The sequence below is a fragment of the Urocampus carinirostris genome, chromosome 3, assembly GCF_059441175.1.
Source record: "Urocampus carinirostris isolate Australia breed hairy pipefish chromosome 3, RoL_Ucar_1.0, whole genome shotgun sequence".
NCBI lineage: Eukaryota > Metazoa > Chordata > Actinopteri > Syngnathiformes > Syngnathidae > Urocampus > Urocampus carinirostris.
In genome coordinates this window covers 5,776,520-5,795,737 of record NC_142351.1, presented here as the reverse complement: position 1 = coordinate 5,795,737, position 19,218 = coordinate 5,776,520, and the positions used below count along the sequence as shown (strand labels likewise).

The window sequence follows — 19,218 nt, the reverse complement described above, 5'->3', positions numbered from 1 at the left end:
TCTAAATGGTCGAAATAAAATTCTGCTCGTAACTTAATACAGGGAAATAGATAAAATTGGCACTAGAACTTTCAATTTGGACCTGGAACCGAACTCAGTATCGTTTACTATAGTTAATACAAGATAATGACATACCTGTCAACCTCTACGTTTTTGTCGTACAGTATTAAAAAATCTGTACAGAAAAAAACGCAAATTTGTCAATGATGGGTACCATCCAGTAAACACCGACTATCACCAAACAAGTCAAACCAGTTCGCCGCGGTAGCCTCTATCTCGGTATCATTTTTTTTTCCGTTGTAAACTACTGTGCGTCTGCCGCCTGGGGAATTCCCATCATGCATCATTCCCGTCAGGGGTGGATTGAGTCAATTTGAAATACAGGTGGTCTTTAAAAAAATTGGATTTCGTGTGGTAGTGTAGTGAAAGGAAGTCCGTCTCTTTTTAGAGAACCGGCTTTTTTGGCTCAACTCATTAAAAAGAGCCGGCTCTCAAACGGCTCACTTGCTTTGATGCATTATATTAGGAATTATGATGATGTATAAAGAAGTTAAGAAAAAAAGGAAGTATAAAAGGAGAAAATGAAAAATGACGGGGTTTGTGGTGATCCCTTTAAACAAGAGGTTGCCAGGTATGTAATGATATCCCCTTTTTAGATTTTACAACCGGAGGCTTTAGTATTTATATCGAAAAGATATCACATTTTTGGAAAAACAATTAAATGTGCGTGAGGGGGACCGTCCCGTTGACATGGGGCCCCCCCTGGTAGTGTTGCAGCACGTGAAACCGCCCCTGCGTGTCCCCCGTCGCGTCCCCGTTGGGTAAATACATGCTGATCATGTCCCGAAGTTCTCCCGAGTTGCAGTTCTGGCGCAGGGTGGCGGGAGGACTGGCGCTGGGTTCGGACTTCACCAGGGACCCTAATGTTGCACCCGGAACGGGTGACACGCCGTGGTGCTGGTGCGTGTAGCCCGTGATCCCCCCGTAGCCCGACGGGGGGGCGGTGATGAAGTTCTGGGAGTTGGACATGGGACTGTAGGACATGTCGTACCTGTGCTGCAGGTGGTGGTGCGGGTGAGCGCCCGGGTGGTGCGTGTACGCAAGTTGCGCGTCCTGCATCATGGCGGCCGCGGCGGCGGCGGCGACTTGTCCCGAGTAGGAACCGTTCTGCCAGTTGTTGACGTAAACACCGGGACCGGGGCTCTCCAACCGTTGCCCCGCTAAGGAGTACTTGTCCTTCTTGAGAAGCGTCTTGATCTTCCTGCGCGGCCGGTACTTATAGTCCGGGTGTTCTTTCATATGCATGGCGCGCAGGCGTTTGGCCTCGTCGATGAAGGGCCGCTTCTCGGCCTCGGTCATCACCTTCCACTCGGCCCCCAGACGCTTGCTGATCTCCGAGTTGTGCATTTTGGGGTTCTCCTGGGCCATTTTGCGGCGCTGGCCGCGGGACCACACCATGAAGGCGTTCATGGGTCGCTTGATGCGCTCCTGGACTTTGGAACCCATGCCGGACGGGGGGTGCAGGTCTGTCTCCATCGTGATGCCGTACATTCAGGTTTTCAGGAGCATTAAGACTTCCTTTCGAAAATGCTCAGGAGAAAGAAGGTGCGAGATGTTGTGGTTGTCCACCTCGCGGTCGTCCGCCGGGAAGGAAGAAGTGCTCCGGCGGGTGCGTACCGCGCGCGCCACTTTGCACCGAGCGTGGCGGGGCCGTGCGCGCTGTCAGCCGCTAAATGGGGGCGGGCGGCCAATGGAGAGCCTCGAGCGGGGGCTATATTTGCATGCGATCTTGTGACGTCACAGCAAGGAGCGTGCTTGCGCGTGCATGCGTTTGAGGTGTCCTTAAAAAGTTGAATGTAGGATTCCTTGAAGACCCCCATTTCTTCGAACCCCTTTCCTTGTTCTTTTTCTTCTTTTTTCTTTTGTTCCTTATCATCTTTTTTTTACCTTTATTTGTTTCTTCATTTTTGTCAAGCTTTTTCCTCTTCTACTTTATTTTCATTTTTTTCCTTTTTATTTCTCTTTTTATTCAGGACCCAAATGCGTGACGATTCTCACACAAGCCTTTTATTTAATGGGAAATGGGGAGTCATGCACGTTAGGCAGCATCTATCTATCTATCTATCTATCTATCTATCTATCTATCTATATATCTATCTATCTATCTATCTATCTAGACATCTATCTATCTATCTAGACATCTATCTAGACATTTATCTAGACATTTATCTAGACATTTATCTAGACATTTATCTAGACATTTATCTAGACATCTATCTAGACATCTATCTATCTATCTAGACATCTATCTAGACATTTATCTAGACATTTATCTAGACTTTTATCAAGACATTTATCTAGAAATCTATCTATCTATCTAGACATCTATCTACACATCTATCTAGACATCTATCTATCTATCTATCTAGACATCTATCTATCTATCTAGACATCTATCTAGACATTTATCTAGACATTTATCTAGACTTTTATCAAGACATTTATCTAGAAATCTATCTATCTATCTAGACATCTATCTACACATCTATCTAGACATCTATCTATCTATCTATCTAGACATCTATCTATCTATCTAGACATCTATCTAGACATTTATCTAGACATTTATCTAGACATTTATCTAGACATTTATCTAGACATTTATCTAGACATTTATCTAGACATCTATCTATCCATCTAATCAGCATCACCATACAGTGAATAATTGCGCAACTTCCATTTTGTCTCTGAGCCAAATGTACTCATCGAAAAAGCCACATATGGCTCGCGAGCCATATGTTCCCGACCCCTGTTCTACTGTTGCTTCACACTGAAAAAACAACAGCGACCAGATGCTGAAGGTGCTGTATCTGTGTCAGATCAGGAGGCTCCTCCTGCTACTGGTATTCATGGAAACCAGTACTATCTGTTTCATGTAGGGGAGAAAACCTGTACCCCCAAATCCAGCCTGGAGAGGGATGGGCACCCCGAAGCTGCCCAAGACACACCACAGGAAGTAGTGCCCGGGGACCTTGTCGGTGAAATGATTTGTGCTTCGGACAAACGCATACGGGTTCCCTTCCATAGAGCTACAGGTGCATTTTTTTGTTGTCTGTTGCTAGGATACGCTTGACGGACATTCAAAGCGGTCTTTTGTCTGCTTCCAGGCTTTTTTTTTTTTTGCTCAACATAACACACGCTGCAACAAATTCAAGAAGAACAGAAAAACGCACGCGCACACAACCGTTTTAGGAATGGGGGCTGTTTGCACTTCATTAAAACCGCTCATTCAAAAAAAATTTTGAAACAACGTCACGGGCCCCCTCGGAAGAAGAAACCCCCCCTAAGAACGTTCGATCACATGATATTGGTGGGGACAGAACAAAGATGGCGGCAAAGCAATAGCTCAGGAGGTAGAGCGCTCGTCTTGGGATCAAGAGATCGCAGTTCGAATCCCGGCTCGTCCGTGTTACATGCCGAAGTGTCCTTGGGTAAGACACTGAACTCCTAATACCCCCAACAAGCAGGTTAGCGCCTTACATGGCTGCAAGTCCGCGATTGGGAAATGTGGAGCACATTGTAAAGCGCTTTGGGAAGTCTCATCTCATCTCATCTCATCAGCCGTACCGCTTATCCTCATTAGGGTCGCGGGGGGGCTGGAGCCCATCCCAGCCATCTCCGGGCAGTGGGCAGGGGACACCCTGAACTGGTTGCCAGCCAATCACAGGGCGCTTTGGGAAGTCATTGACTTGAAAAGCGCTATAGAAATGCAAATCATTTCATTTCATTTTCATTTCATAGACAGGCGAAACGGGAGCGGGCTGATTACGGTGCTAGAAATCCAACGGACTGAACCATTTCAAGGCAGTGGAGTATTTCCATTACTGCGTTTTGTAATGAGGCACCTCATGTGAAAAAAAATGAATAAAGGAAACAAAACATTGGCCTCTTTTTGCTTGGCATTTCTGGAAAACTGATCCAATGATGTCTGCTTTTACCGGCTTTTGACAAACCGTTGGATACGAGCGACGCAGAAGTTATCATAAACCTGTCAAAAAAAATTCTGGATGATTTATTTCTCAAATTGTGAGAGTTCATGGAATTTTGCTAAAATATCTTGAATTTGGGCTGATGAAATGATGGCTGCAATCAAATTGGGCTACCATAAAAACATACTCTCACCTTAATACACCGAACCCCCCACAGACTTTGCCGCTATGCCGCAAGTGACACTAGACAGGCGAAAGGGGAGCGGGCTGATTACGGTGCTAGAAATCCAACGGACTGAACCATTTCAAGGCAGTGGAGTACTTCCATTTTGTAACATCATGGGGAAAAAAAATGAAACAAAACAAATATCAATTTACCTTTGAACTGGCCTCTTTTTACCTGGCGTTTCTGGAAAACTGATCCAATGATGTCTGCTTTTACTGGCTTTTGACAAACCGTCGGATATGAGCGAGGCAGACGTCATCATAAACCTGTCAAAAACATTTCTGGATGATTGATTTCCCAAATTGTGAGAGTTCAGGCGAAAGGGGAGCGGGCTGAGAATGGTGCTAGAAATCAAATGGACTGAACCATTTCAAGGCAGTGGAGTATTTCCATTACTGCGTTTTGTAATGAGGCACATCATGTGAAAATAAATAGATAAAGGAAACAATACAAATATCAATTTACCTTTGAATTGGCCTCTTTTTACCTGGCGTTTCTGGAAAACTGATCCAATGATGTCTGCTTTTACTGGCTTTTGACAAACCGTCGGATATGAGCGAGGCAGACGTCATCATAAACCTTTTTGGGGATGAAGAGGAGCGGGCTGATTACGGTGCTAGAAATCAAACGAAATGAATCATTTCAAGGCAGTGCAGTATTTCCCTCACTGTGTTTTTTTTAAAGGGTTTTTTTTTTAGTTTTTTTTTTTTTCTAATTTAACGTTTTTCATCTTTTTTAAGCCTATCCTGTCCATTATTAGGGACCCCCCAAAACAGGACGGTTACGGCTATGCTTCAAAGGAATATCTGCTGTGCATTCGACGGCACAGCCAGTTGGTTTTTGGTTGTCTGTCAAAACAAACTGTCAGATTTCTGTGGCTCAACTGCACTGATTGACTACTGCACCGGCACACACTCCGGCTTGAAGCTCCGAGCCTATGTCCTATCTTTAACATCGGCATTGTAGATTTCACAGAATAATAGATTAAATAACTAGTAATATAATTTGGATAGGGAATAAGATAGTTAGGAAATAACATGAACCAGTACAGGATCAGGACCCAAACGCGTGACGTTTCTCACACAAGCCTTTTATATTACGGGAAATGGGGAGTCGGGCACGTTAGGCAGCGGTCTGGCATGGAATGATAGGTAGCCAGAGGCCGACGAGATCGATACCAATTGCTCGAGTAGATATCGGACGGATTGGGTCGATACCGGACAGGACGGGACAGACAGGATTGACAGTGAAAGAGGATATCGAAATTAAACAGGACAAACTAGACGGGAATGAAATCTGGAGAGAATAATAAACAGGACCAAAACAGACGGGAACGAAACTGGATACCGATATTAAACAGGACAAAAATAAACGAAAACAAAACCGGACAGGAACTGCCAACAGGAAACAGGACCGAGTCAGAACCCACGTCCCCAAATCTCTGATTCTAAAACAACCATACATTTTTTGTAGGCCTTCAAAGAAAAGAGTCAAGGTGGCAAAAAATGGTTGGCACCAGCTCTCCCGATTAGAGAGAAAATAATAAACAGGACAAAAATAGACGGGAACGAAACTGGATACCGATATTAACGGGACAGAAAATGCCAACAGGAAACAGGACCGAGTTAAAACTCATGTCTTGCGGGGCAGAGGTTCGTTGACGGACCGATAAACGAAGAGTGAGTGCACTGAGCTTAAATAGCAGGGAAGCCAATCTGTCCACGAGCCGCAGCTGGCGCCACACGGGCGGGGCCAATTGGGCGCCATGGCAACCGTGACACACACATAAACAACCATATCGATAGGTTGAGAAATTTGTATTTATTTCACTATCTCTACCTAGAAGTCGCCACCATGTATGTCAGACATCTTGCTGCTAAGATGTGCCCTTGGCCCTGGTTTCTGTTCGCCTGTCAAGAACCAGAACAGGATCAGGACCCAAACGCGTGACGTTTCTCACACAAGGCTTTTATTTTACGGGAAATGGGGAGTCATGCACGAGTAGATATCGGACAGATGGGGTCGATGGGATGGACAGGAATGATGATGAAACAGGATATTGAAATAAAACCGGACAAACTAGACGGGAACAAAAACTGGAGAGGGAAATAAACAGGACCAAAATAGACGGGAACTAAACTGGAAACCGATATTCAACAGGGCAAAATAAATGGGAACAATACCGCACAGGTAATACCAAAAGGAAACAGGACAGAGTCAGAACCCACGTCCCCAAATCGCTGAATCTAAAACAACGATAAATTTTTTGTAGGCCTTCAAAGAAAAGAGTCACCGTGGCAAAAATAGTTGGCACCAACTCTCCCGGTTAGAGAGAGAATAATAAACAGGACAAAATTGGACAGGAACGAAACGGGAAACCGATATTAAACAGGACAAAATTAACTAGAACAATACCGGACAGGGAATGCCAACGAGAAACAGGACAGAGTCGAAGCCCACGTCTTGCGGGGCAGAGGTTCATTGACAGACCGACAAACAAAGAATGAGAGCACTGAGTTTAAATAGACAGAAAGCCAATCTGTCAATGAGCCGCAGCTGGCGCCACACGGGCGGGGCCAATTGGGCGCCATGGCAACCGTGACACACATGGGCGCGGAGAGAGAATAGTAAACAGGACAAAATTAGACAGGAATGAAACGGGAAACCGATATTAACAGGACAAAAATAGACGGGAACGAAACTGGATACCGATATTAAATAGGACAAAATAAACGGGAGCCATACCGGACAGGGAATGCCAACAGGAAACAGGACCGAGTCGAAACCCACGTCTTGCGGGGCAGAGGTTCGTTGACGGACCGACAAACAACTGAGCTCTAATAGACAGAAAGCCAATCTGGCCAATTGGGCGCCATGGCAACCGTGACAGGAAATACTTTTTTGGAAAGGGAGCAAGAATTCTGACCTGGTTTGAAGATAAAGGGTTCCAAAAATGGACATGTATTACTGAAATATGTTGGATACTGGATTGATAATTCATAAAAATGTTGTCAATTTAGTCAACATGATCATTTAAGCTTTAAAATTTTAAAAAGATTGAACTAATATCTTAACATTTTCGACAGAGAGTGAGCCTCGAGATTTTTTTCGACTAAAAAAAGCGTACCTCGGCTCAAAAAAGGTCGAGAAACGCTGTTCTAAAGGCCTTGATGCAATAAACAGATGTATATATTTTTAATATTTAATATTTAAATATCCAAAATGGGTCTATGGAGACCCTAACACAAATCTGGGGGGTGGTTTCAGAGGCCCCCAAAATGATGGTACACCTACATGATGGTAAAGAAAAACTCCCAAACCCAGTCTTGAGAAAAATTAAGAAACCTTGAGAAAGGACCATCCATGAGGTATTCCGTCAATTAGGACAACCAGGCTGCAATGAAGGTTGTGTGGGCAGTAACACAGTGGTACCTCTACTTACGAATTTAATTGGTTCTGGGAGTAGCCGCGTCACCTGAAACATTTGTAAGTTGAGACACCTTTTGAAGGTAATTGCTCTAATCCACAGGTGTCAAAGAGGCGGCCCGCGGGCCAGATCAGGCCCGCTAAGGGATTGAATCCGGCCCGCGGGACAACACTCAGGGAAGCGCAAGAGGAAAACGAGTTGCAGGTTGGAATATGTCCACTTGATGTTGCCAAAGCCAGGTGCCTCGAACAAAGACGCTGTACTTGTATTTCTCTCTCTCTGTCTCTGTCTCTGTGTCTCTCTCTCTCTCTCTATCTCTCTCTCTTCCACCCCTTTTCTCCTACTCTCTCTCTCTCTCTCTCCTCCACCCCTTTTCTCCCACTCTCTCTCTCTCTGTCCCTCTCTCTTCCACCCTTTTTCTCCCTCTCTCTCTCTCTCTCTCTCTCTCTCTTCCACCCCTTTTCTCCCACTCTCTCTCTCTCTTCCACCCCTTTTCTCCCACTCTCTCGCTCTCTTCCACCCTTTTTCTCCCACTCTCTCTCTCTCTCTCTCTTCCACCCCTTTTTTCTCCCACTCTCTCTCTCTCTGTCCCTTTCTTCCACCCCTTTTCTCCCACTCTCTCTCTCTTCCACCCCTTTTCTCCCACTCTCTCTCTCTTCCACCCCTTTTCTCCCACTCTCTCTCTCTCTCTTCCACCCCTTTTTTCCCTCTCTCTCTCTCTTCCACACCTTTTCTCCCACTCTCTCTCTCTCTTCCACCCCTTTTTTCTACCACTCTCTCTCTCTCTGTCCCTCTTTCTTCCGCCACTTTTCTCCCACTCTCTCTCTCTCTCTCTTCCACTCCTTTTCTCCCACTCTCTCTCTCTCTCGCTCTCTCTCACCCCTTTTCTCCCACTCTCTCTCTCTCTCTCTCTCTTCCACCCCTTTTCTCCCACTCTCTCTCTCTCTCTCACCCCTTTTCTCCCACTCTCTCTCTCTCTCTGTCCCTCTTTCTTCCGCCCCTTTTCTCCCACTCTCTCTCTCTCTCTCTCTCTCTCTCTCTCTCTCTCTCTCTTTCACCCCTTATCTCCCACTCTCTCTCTCTCTCTCTCTTCCACCCCTTTTCACCCATTCTCTCTCTCTCATGACTTTTTATCTTTTGTTTCTCACGCTCTCTCTTTTTCTTTATCCCTCTTTTTTCTTTTCTTTTGAATCTACTAGTCCGGCCCCCGACAGAATGTTTGTTCTATCGTGTGGCCCCTGAGTTCAAATGAGTTTGACACCTCTGCTCTAATCCGTTCCAAGCTCTGCATACATTTTTTTTAAAAATCGTAAAATATTATCAGAACATTAAAAAAAATATTAGATTGCCGTACTAAAATCATATAACGAGATGCATATCATGTAAAAAAAAATAAAAGAAAGAAACAATACAAATATCAATTTACTTTTGAATCACATTTCGGCCATTAGTCGTCGCTAGGCTAAGAAAACTGCCCGGAGGCCTTCACAAGCACATCTGCAGGCCCCCCTGAGACATACCAAGCGACAATGAAACTGTTGGTTCAGCCAATTACATCTCAAGTCCTTCTTGCAGACGTAGGGAAATGTTCACTAGAGGGGCAGTAATGCACCAAAGTCTAAAATCTATTACTGATACCACTTCAGTTATTGCTGGTTCACTCCTTCGTAGGAAAAAATATTTCATTGAAAAGACAATTGACCAAAAAACAACTAACGAATGCTTCTCGCACCATGCAGGAACATCTGGAAGATTCACACAGATTGGCCTGCACCTCTTGACTGGAGATTCATATCATAGCGTCTTTTATACTGTATCATGACCGGACACCTGTTCTGCATTCCCTCTGCATCTCGCTGAGAAGAGTTTGTGTCCTGCTCCTTTTTTCATGCCGCTTCGACAATGCAAGGTCAGTTGGGCAACTTTAACTTTTATTTCTCATTTATTATGATAGTGTGACTTAGCGACCAGCATTATATCATTTCATGTAATCATGTGATCTTGTTTGAGCCAATCAGATGTGTTGTTTTACGCCTATTTTTTGAATAAATGGGCCAGTAGTTATCGGATCCGATCTTGGAAGCAGATCTGAGGGACAGCTCAGGTGGGATGCGCCTCCGATATAAGGGCTACCCAACTCAATATCTGACTCAGTGTGTGAAATCAAGCGGACTGAACCATTTCAAGGCATTGGAGTATTTCCATTACTGCGTTTTGTAATGAGGCACATCATGTGAAAAAAACAAATAAGGGAAACAAAACAAATATCAATTTATCTTTGAACTGGCCTCTTTTTGCCTGGCGTTTCCGGAAAACTGATCCAATGATGTCTGCTTTCACTGTATTTTGACAAACCGTCGGATATGAGTGAGGCAGACGTCATCATAAATCGGTCCAAAAAAAATTCTGGATGATCTCTTTCCCAAATTGTGAGAGTTGATGGAATTTTGCCCAAATCTCTCTAATTTGGGCTGAATGTATGATGGCCGCATCCTCCTCTTTGTGGGAGCTGCACCCGGTGTGTTTTTTCATACTTTTCCATTATCTCTTTCGATGGCTGGAAAAAGTCTCTTCCTCTTCTTTTCTCCTTGTCCCCTTTTCTGCATGTCTTCCATTGCGGAAGCTAACTCTTCGTAGCGGTACTATACAGTAGTACTATTTAGACTCTTGCACTACTGTACAGTACTCATGATTATCGCTATTTACGTACTACTGCATATCCATATATTTGTATACTATATGATCCTCACAATTCTTAAGCACTATTGTAAAACCCACTCCTGTTAATCCCCTGTGGTCAGTCCGTCTGCGAACCTCTGTTTATACAAGGCAAGCCTTTTTCGACCCGGACTCCCGCCTGTCCCGTTTTTGCTCCCGTCTGTCTCCGGCTACGACCTGTTTTGATCCCGACCACGTCTGCTCTACTGTCCAGGCTTACGACCCATTTTTTGATCCCGACTACGTCTACTCTCCCGTCCTGGCTTACGACGCGTTTCCGACCCTGACCACACTTTGCTCTCCCAGTCCCGGCTACCGACCAGTTTTTCGGTTCCTGACACCGCCATCGCTCGCCACGGAAGATCTGACAGGGGACTGTTAAGTAATCCAAGCAAAAACGGATTAATCGACCAAGAAAAGGATTACCATTCATGATAGTCCCTTTGAGGGACCCAGAAATTTGGAGTCAATTGACATGCTGGAGGAAAAGAGGCTTAAGGGGGGGGAGGAGAGTGGTTTACCGCGCATGCTTGAGGTTTTTCTTTTTTTCTCGGACGAAAATGGTGAAAGTAAGAAAAGGACTGTTTTAAATATAGTCCAAATCCCGACCCAAACTTAAAAAGAAAAGATGAAAAAAAAAAAGTTTATTCAAGTGATTCTAAGAGACCCATACTGTCACAGTTGCCATGGCGCCCAATTGGCCCCGCCCCTGTGACGCCAGCTGCAGCTCGTTGTCAGATTGGCTTCGTTGCTATTTAAACCCAGTCCTGTCATGCTTCCTTTGTCAGTTCATCAACGAACCTCTGCCCCACAAGACGTGGGTTCTGACCCGGTCCTGTTTTCCTCTTGTTATTTCCTGTCCAGTATTGTTCCTTTTTATTTTGTCCTGTTTCATTTCCGTTTCCAGTTTTGTTTCCGTCTATTTTTGTCCTGTTTATTTTTTTCTCCAGTTTTCGTTCCCGTTTCTCCTGTTTATTTTCGATATCTCGATTCATTATCTATCCTTTCTGGCCGTTCTGTCTGGTATCAACCCCATCTGTCCGATATCGACTCGGGCAGTTGGTATCGACCTGTTTCGAAAAATGATTTCAGCCAGAAGGGGGGATGAGAGTGATTTAACGCGCATGTTTGAGGTTTTCTTTTTTTCTCGGATGAAAATGGTGAAAGTCAGAAAAGGACAGTTTTAAATACACTCTAAATTCCGACCTAAACTTAAAAAAAGATGAAAAAAGAAGAATTTATGAAAATGGTGAAAGTAAGAAAAGGACTGTTTCGAAAAATGATTTCAGCCAGAACGGGGGAGGAGAGTGATTTAACCCGCATGTTTAAAGTCTTTTTTTCTCGGATGAAAATGGTGAAAGTAAGAAAGGGACTGTTTTAAATACAGTCTAAATTCCGACCTAAACTTAAAAAAAGACGAAAAAGGAAGAATTTATAAAAATGGTGAAAGTAAGAAAAGGACTGATTCGAATAATGATTTCAACCAGAAGGGGGGATGAGAGTGATTTAACGCGCATGTTTGAGGTTTTCTTTTTTTCTCGGATGGAAATGGAGAAAGTAAGAAAGGGACTGTTTTAAATACAGTCTAAATTCTGACCCAAACCTCCAAAAAGATGAAAAAAGAAGAGTTTATTCAAGTGATTCTAAAAGAGACACATACATGCACGTGCCACGGAAGCAGCTTGACAGAGGCTGCAATGATAATTTAAGCCAGAAGGGGGGAGGAGAATGATGTTACATGCATTCTCGAGGTTTCCTCATGTTCTCGGATGAAAATGGCGAAAGTAAGAAAGGGACTGTTTTAAATACAGTCCAAATTCCGACTTATACATGCACGTGCCACAAAAGAAGCTTGACAGAGGCTGCAATGATGATTTTAGCCAGAAGGGGAGAGGAGAGTGATGTAACGCGCATTCTTGGGGTTTTCTTTTGTTCTCGGACGAAAATGGTGAAGGTAAGAAAGGGACTGTTTTAGATACAGTCCAAACGCCGACCCAAACCGCAAAAATATTAAATAAGAAGAGTTTATTTGAGCGTGTATAAGAATTTCACATATGTGCATGCGCTATTAAAGGATATGCAATGATGATTTCAGCCAGAAGGGGGGAAGAGAGTGATTTAACGCGCATGCTTGAGGTTTTCGTTTATTCTCGGATGAAAATGGTGAAAGTAAGAAAGGGACTGTTTTAAATATAGTCCAAATTCCAACCCATACATGCACGTGGCACAAAAGCAGCTTGACAGAGGCTGCAATGATGATTTTAGCCAGAAGGGGGTAGGAGAGTGATGTAACGCGCATGCTTGAGATTTTGTCTTATTCTCGAATGAAAATGGTGAAAGTAAGAAAAGGACTGTTTTAAATATAGTCCAAATTCCAACCCATACATGTGCGTGACACAAAAGCAGCTTGACTGAGGCTGCAGTGATGATTTTAGCCAGAAGGGGGTAGGAGAGTGATGTAACGCGTGTGCTTGAGGTTTTTCTTTTCTTCTCGGATGAAAATGGTGAAAGTAAGAAAGGGACTGTCTTAAATACTGTCCAAATTCTTCCCCATACATGCACGTGCCACAGAAGCAGCTGGACAGAGGCTGCAATGATGATTTTAGCCAGAGGGGGGAGGAGAGTGATGTAACGCGCATGCTTGAGATTTTGTCTTATTCTCGAATGAAAATGGTGAAAGTAAGAAAAGGACTGTTTTAAATATAGTCCAAATTCCAACCCATACATGCACGTGACACAAAAGCAGCTCGACAGAGGCTGAAATGATGATTTTAGCCAAAAGGGGGGAGGAGAGTGATTTAACGCGCATTCTTGCCGTTTTCTCGGTTGAAAATGGTGAAAGTAAGAAAAGGACTGTTTCGAAAACAGTCCAAATGGCGACTCAAACATCGAAGGTGAAAAAAAGACGAATTCATTCAAGCACATCTAAAAGAGACACGTACGTGCACGCGCCACAGAAGCAGTTGACAGAGGCTGCAATGATGATTTCAACCAGTAGATGGCGTCAGCAATTAGAATATTTTTTAATGACATACACTCAAAAATGCTGTTTTCGACCTCCATTAAACGCAGCAGCAAAGAAATCCTCCTTTGTCAAATGTCAGGCGGATTAAACGCAAACGCCGAAAGGAGAAACTACACTCATGCTTCTCTTCTCGCTGACATTTAACTCCGAGTTTTGATGTGACACCCCCATCTAGAAAACTGGGGGTCCTCCTTCCTCATTGGCCCTCCCTCACACTCTTCTTCCTCCAAAGTGCTAAATGAGACATTTGGCCCCTGCTGCTCCTGCTGAAAAGGCGGAAGAATGAGGACTTCCTGCAGGGGGCTTTAAAGCGGAGGGCCGGGGAACCCCCCGACCCCCGGGACCCCCACTTTCCCGGTTCACTTCGGAGTTCTCTCGCTCTTCTTGAATGGGGTCAAGATTTTTTGGCTTTCAAAGAGCGACAGTCCCTCTAATTGCCCTTTATTTTATCCAATGTTCTTTCTGCTCCCTCACTCCTCCATTTTGAGATTGGCTTGGTCACGGCAAAAAAAAAATGGCACATAACTGCTTTTCGTAACTGCTTATTTGGCAATAATCGTCATTAGGTCTAGATCCAGGGTGTCAACGTCAAATAGACAGAGGGACGAATCCAAAAATCCGGACTATAGAGCGCACCTGATTATAAGCCCCACTTTTTAAGTGATTTTCCACTTTTGTACTCACACAAGCCGCACCTGTGTATAAGCCACATTAAAACTTGTGACACGATCACAAGCTTAACCCAGACCAGGCTGTAAGTTACACGACTGTGATTTTGTAGAAATTGATTGTTCTTTATTCTTGATCAATTATCCATTATCCGTCAAATCATAAAACACTTCAAAGCCAATAGGCCGAGACACTTGCTCCCAGCCAAGAGGCTGAGTCAAGGTCCTAGCCTCCTGGCCTCCTACCGACACAATCCAAAAAAGAATAGTACACAATCCTAGAACCACAGTCGTCGGTAGCTCAGGAGGTAGAGCGATCGTTTTAGGATTAGGGGATCCCATTTTGAATCCCGGCTTGTCCGTGTTACATGCCGAAGTGTCCTTGGGTAAGACACTGAACCCCCAATAAGCAGGTTAGCGCCTTTCATGGCTGCACAGATCTCGGCCGCTAATGGGAAATGTGAAGCACAATGTAAAGCACTTTGGGACAAGCGCTATATAGATGCAGATCATTTCATTTCATTTCATGAATGCAAAATGATACCTGTAATTAACGTATGATGCAGACTTGTAAAGTCCGGGTCCCGTTGAAAGTAATCCAAGGAAACAAAATGTATATTTCCAAAGTTAAGGGTGGGAAAAATATATATCCACTATTGTCCGCTGCAACAACAGACAGATCTACCGGTAACTCAGCTTTACCCCACTTCCCATCAGCCCGCGTTTGCTTCGCCCCTTCTTTTTGATTCGCCCGTAGAACACATAACAGAATAAATCTCTAAAATAAATACATTACAAAAATATACAGTTGCAAATACATATTATACACGGTTACACATATTTACGAAGGAAGACGGTACACCGAGAGAGTTTTCAAAGCTTTAATAATAATATTAGAACTTTCATCCCAAACCGTGCCTGTGAAGGGTAGCAAAATGCTACCAGCAACACGCTCGCAATGCGTCAAACGTGCCTGTCATAAAAAAAGCATCCCGTAATTGTGAAATTCACGGAAGATGGTCCTCAACTTCCTTCTCAAAACTATCGCCATCAAGGGCGTCATCCTCATTATCGGAACTTAACAGACAATGTATGCATAAACTTCGAGGTTGCAGTCTTCCTCGGCGCATATATTCCACCGGTCTAAATTTTACCTTTTGTACTCGAGCGCCGCTGGCGGCTGTTAGAAAAATGACATAAATTGGCCGCTTCGCTGAATAAGCCGCAGGGCTGAACGTTTGGGAAAAAAGTAGCGGCTTATAGTCCGGAATTTACGGTACATAATTATCAATGTTAAGGGACACGCATTGTAAATATTTTACATTTATTTGAGGCTTTTTTAAGCAGTTCTAGGGGTTTTTTTATATACCTTATATGAGGTCAATTTGTTTTCTAAAAAATAAAGGTATATTTTCAGGACTAGAACAGAGACAGGACCCACTTGCGTTACGTTTCTCACAAGTTTTATTGGAAGAAAGAGAAAGGGTTGCGCCCACGATCCAGTGATTACTGGACGCAGGAAGCAGGTCGCTCCGAACGTGGAAGTGAATGTTCCGTGACGAGCGATGGCGGTGTCGGGAAAGGAAAAACAGGTCAGTAGCCGGGACGGGAGATCAAAAACCTGGTCGAGTCGCAAGGCAGGAAAGGAGAGTAGACGTGGTCGGGGACAAAAGAGGTCGAAAGCCGAGATGGGAGAGTAGACCTGGTCAGGATCAAAAACGGGTCGAAGCCGGGGGACAGACGGGAGCGAAAAACAGGTGGGAGTCAAGGTTGAAAAAGGCTTGCCTAGTGTGAGCTGAGGTTCGCAGACGGACTGACAAAAGGGGACGGTAGAGAATGGGTTTAAATAGGGACAGAGAGCCACACTTGCGTACGTTTCGCTCAGCGTTATTGGGAAGAAGGGAAAGGATTGCACAAGCGATCCTGTGATCGCTGGTCGCAGAGATCAGGTCGGCCTGAACGCAGAAGTCTAAATTCCGTGGCGAGCAATGGCGGTGTCGGGAGCGGAAAAAACAGGTCAGTAGTCGGGACCAAAGAGCAAAAAACCTGGTCGAGATCAGCAACAGGTCGAAAGCCAGGAGAGGAGAGAAGACGTGGTCAAGATCCAAAACGAGTCGAAGCCGGGAAACAGACGGGAGACGAAACAGGAGTGAGTCAGGGTCGAAAAAGGCTTGCCTAGTGTGAACTGAGGTTCGCAGACGGACTGACAAAAGGGGACGGTAGAGAATGGGTTTAAATAGGGACAGAGAACCACCCTTGCGTACGTTTCTCTCAGCGTAATTGGGAAGAAGGGAAAGGATTGCACAAGCGATCCGGTGATCGCTGGTCGCGGAGAGCAGGTCGGCCTGAACGCAGAAGTCTAAATTCCGTGGCGAGCGATGGCGGTGTCGGGAGCGGAAAAAACAGGTCAGTAGTCGGGACAAAAGAGCAAAAAACCTGGTCGAGATCGGCAACAGGTCGAAAGCCAGGAGAGGAGAGCAGACGTGGTCAAGATCAAAAACGAGTCGAAGTCAGGAAACAGACGGGAGCCGAAACAGGAGTGAGTCAGGGTCGAAAAGGGCTTGCCTAGTGTGAACTGAGGTTCGCAGACGGACTGTCAAAAGGGGATGGTAGAGAATGGGTTTAAATAGGAGTATCACTTCTGTGGCGAGCGATGGCGGTGTCGGGAGCGGAAAAAACAGGTCAGTAGTCGGGACAAAAGAGCAAAAAACCTGGTCGAGATCGGCAACAGGTCGAAAGCCAGGAGAGGAGAGCAGACGTGGTCAAGATCAAAAACGAGTCGAAGTCAGGAAACAGACGGGAGCCGAAACAGGTGAGTCAGGGTCGAAAAAGGCTTGCCTAGTGTGAACTGAGGTTCCCAGACGGACTGACAAAAGGGGATGGTAGAGAATGGGTTTAAATAGGAGTATCACTTCTGTGGCGAGCGATGGCGGTGTCGGGAGCGGAAAAAACAGGTCAGTAGTCGGGACAAAAGAGCAAAAAACCTGGTCGAGATCGGCAACAGGTCGAAAGCCAGGAGAGGAGAGCAGACGTGGTCAAGATAAAAAACGAGTCGAAGCCGGGAAACAGACGGGAGCCGAAACAGGAGTGAGTCAGGGGCGAAAAGCTTGCCTAGAGTGAACTGAGGTTTGCAGACGGACTGACAAAAGGGGACGGTAGAGAATGGGTTTAAATAGGGACAGAGAGCCACCCTTGCGTATGTTCCTCTCAGCGTTATTGGGAAGAAGGGAAAGGATTGCACAAGCGATCCGGTGATCGCTGGTCGCGGAGAGCAGGTCGGCCTGAACGCAGAAGTGGCACTTCTGTGGCGAGCGACGGCGGTGTCGGGAGCGGAAAAAACAGGTCAGTAGTCGGGACCAAAGAGCAAAAAACCTGGTCGAGATCAGCAACAGGTCGAAAGCCAGGAGAAGAGAGCAGACGTGGTCAAGATCAAAAACGGGTCGAAGCCGGGAAACAGACGGGAGCCGAAACAGGAGTGAGTCAGGGTCGAAAGAGGCTTGCCTAGTGTGAACTGAGGTTCCCAGACGGACTGACAAAAGGGGATGGTAGAGAATGGGTTTAAATAGGAGTATCACTTCTGTGGCGAGCGATGGCGGTGTCGGGAGCGGAAAAAACAGGTCAGTAGTCGGGACAAAAGAGCAAAAAACCTGGTCGAGATCGGCAACAGGTCGAAAGCCAGGAGAGGAGAGCAGACGTGGTCAAGATCAAAAACGAGTCGAAGCCAGGAAACAGACGGGAGCCGAAACAGGAGTGAGTCAGGGTCGGAAAGCTTGCCTAGAGTAAAATGAGGTTTGCAGACGGACTGACAACAGGTGACAGATAGACGAGGGTTTAAATAGTGACCGGGAGCCAATCCAAATGAATTTATATTGCCTGAAACAAACCCATGTCAGTTCTGTGCGTGTCAGGAACAGAAACATACCTTCCATTCTTCTCAGCAGGCCTCCATCACAAAAAGTACTCATTCCACAAGTTCCAGACTGTTTCTCGAGTCGGGCGTTCAATCGGCATCAGAATATTTCCATTCTTCCTCTTCCCGTTACTCCAAAAAGATCCATTCTCCTGACTCCCAACCCTGCTCATGAACGTGAGCAAAACTCTAAAACCTTCTCCCAGCCACTCTCGCTTTCATTTATTTCGTCTGTGGACCAAAACCCGGGCTTCGGGAGGGACAGACTACGCAGCCAAATTTTGATCGGCTTTCCCTTTATTGAAATTGACTTTCATAATGTGATTTCCTGAATGAAGGTGAACAATACGGTTTGGGTCAGGGGGTTTAGTGTTACATAGTCGTGCTGGTGTTTGAAAAGGCTTTTGGGCCAGTGTTGGCTGCTGTGCACTGGATAAACCCGCAGGGTCTGGGTTTAGGGTCATAATGGGAGGCCTTTGGCCACCATTGTGGGATCTGTGTCAACAGAGAGGCCTCTGGGAGAGGTCTGGCCTGGTCTGGGGGGGTGGAGAAAAGGCCTTTTATGCTTACCGTATTTTCCGCACTATAAGGCGCACCTAAAAACCTTTGTTTTTTTTCAAAAGCAGACCATGCGCCTTAAAATACAGTGCGCCTTATATATGGATCACTTAAGTAGCAAAGTCAACTAAAGCAAGCAGCCGCCGACTCGATTTTCCCCCGAAGGCCAAGTTGTCCGCGGTGTATGATGGGATTTATATACCGGCGTTTCATTGGCTAACCAATGTGTCAATCATCATTTGAATCAGTCACTCTTGGCTAAAGTTATTCGGAGGTAAAGGGGGCGGATCCTTTTTATCATTTACAGGCTAGCATAGGCTAAAGGGACGAAACAAAGCCTGCAATTGGCCGAAAAAGATGAATGCGAATCACAGGTTGGGTTGCACTACGGCATAGAGAAAACATTTTTTACTATTCTGTATTTGTAAATATTTGACTCTCCTGGATTGACTACACTCACGGTTGTAAGAAGACCATGGTTACGTATCATTATTGAAGGTGATGGCTGCAAGAGAACTTAGGTGAGCTATGCGGCTTTAAAGTTTCCCGGTATCTTGTTTTCGAACGATCTTGATGTTTCTGTGATGAGTCTATTTTTAAACTCAATGCAATTCAAAGTGTTTATTGTCATATGCACGGTAAAGAACCCCGTTTCCCCGCACAATAAAATTCTTACTTTGCTGTCCACACAGTGGCC

The 19,218-nt window shown here is 45.2% G+C and overlaps 1 protein-coding gene and 1 long non-coding RNA gene across 2 annotated transcripts in view; both read right to left on the bottom strand.

Annotated features, from left to right (window-relative positions):
* Positions 1 to 18,216, bottom strand: part of LOC148368464 (uncharacterized) — a 49,542-nt gene extending 31,326 nt beyond the window's left edge. Inside the window, exons 1-3 of the long non-coding RNA XR_015849935.1 lie at positions 17,976 to 18,216; positions 4,681 to 4,794; positions 4,368 to 4,481 (exon numbers count right to left, since the gene is read on the bottom strand). This is a non-coding gene — a long non-coding RNA (uncharacterized LOC148368464). The remainder of the gene's footprint in view (positions 1 to 4,367; positions 4,482 to 4,680; positions 4,795 to 17,975) is intronic.
* sox1b (SRY-box transcription factor 1b) lies at positions 577 to 1,733 on the bottom strand. The gene has a single exon (XM_088329744.1). It carries the CDS (start codon positions 1,549 to 1,551, stop codon positions 718 to 720), a length of 834 nt encoding a protein of 277 aa, XP_088185870.1. The 5' UTR covers positions 1,552 to 1,733; the 3' UTR covers positions 577 to 717.
* Positions 18,217 to 19,218: the final 1,002 nt, after the last annotated feature.

Coding starts and splice junctions, on each gene's coding strand:
- sox1b (XM_088329744.1), bottom strand. CDS start 1,551: ATGTACGGCATCACGATGGAGACAGACCTGCACCCCCCGTCCGGCATG.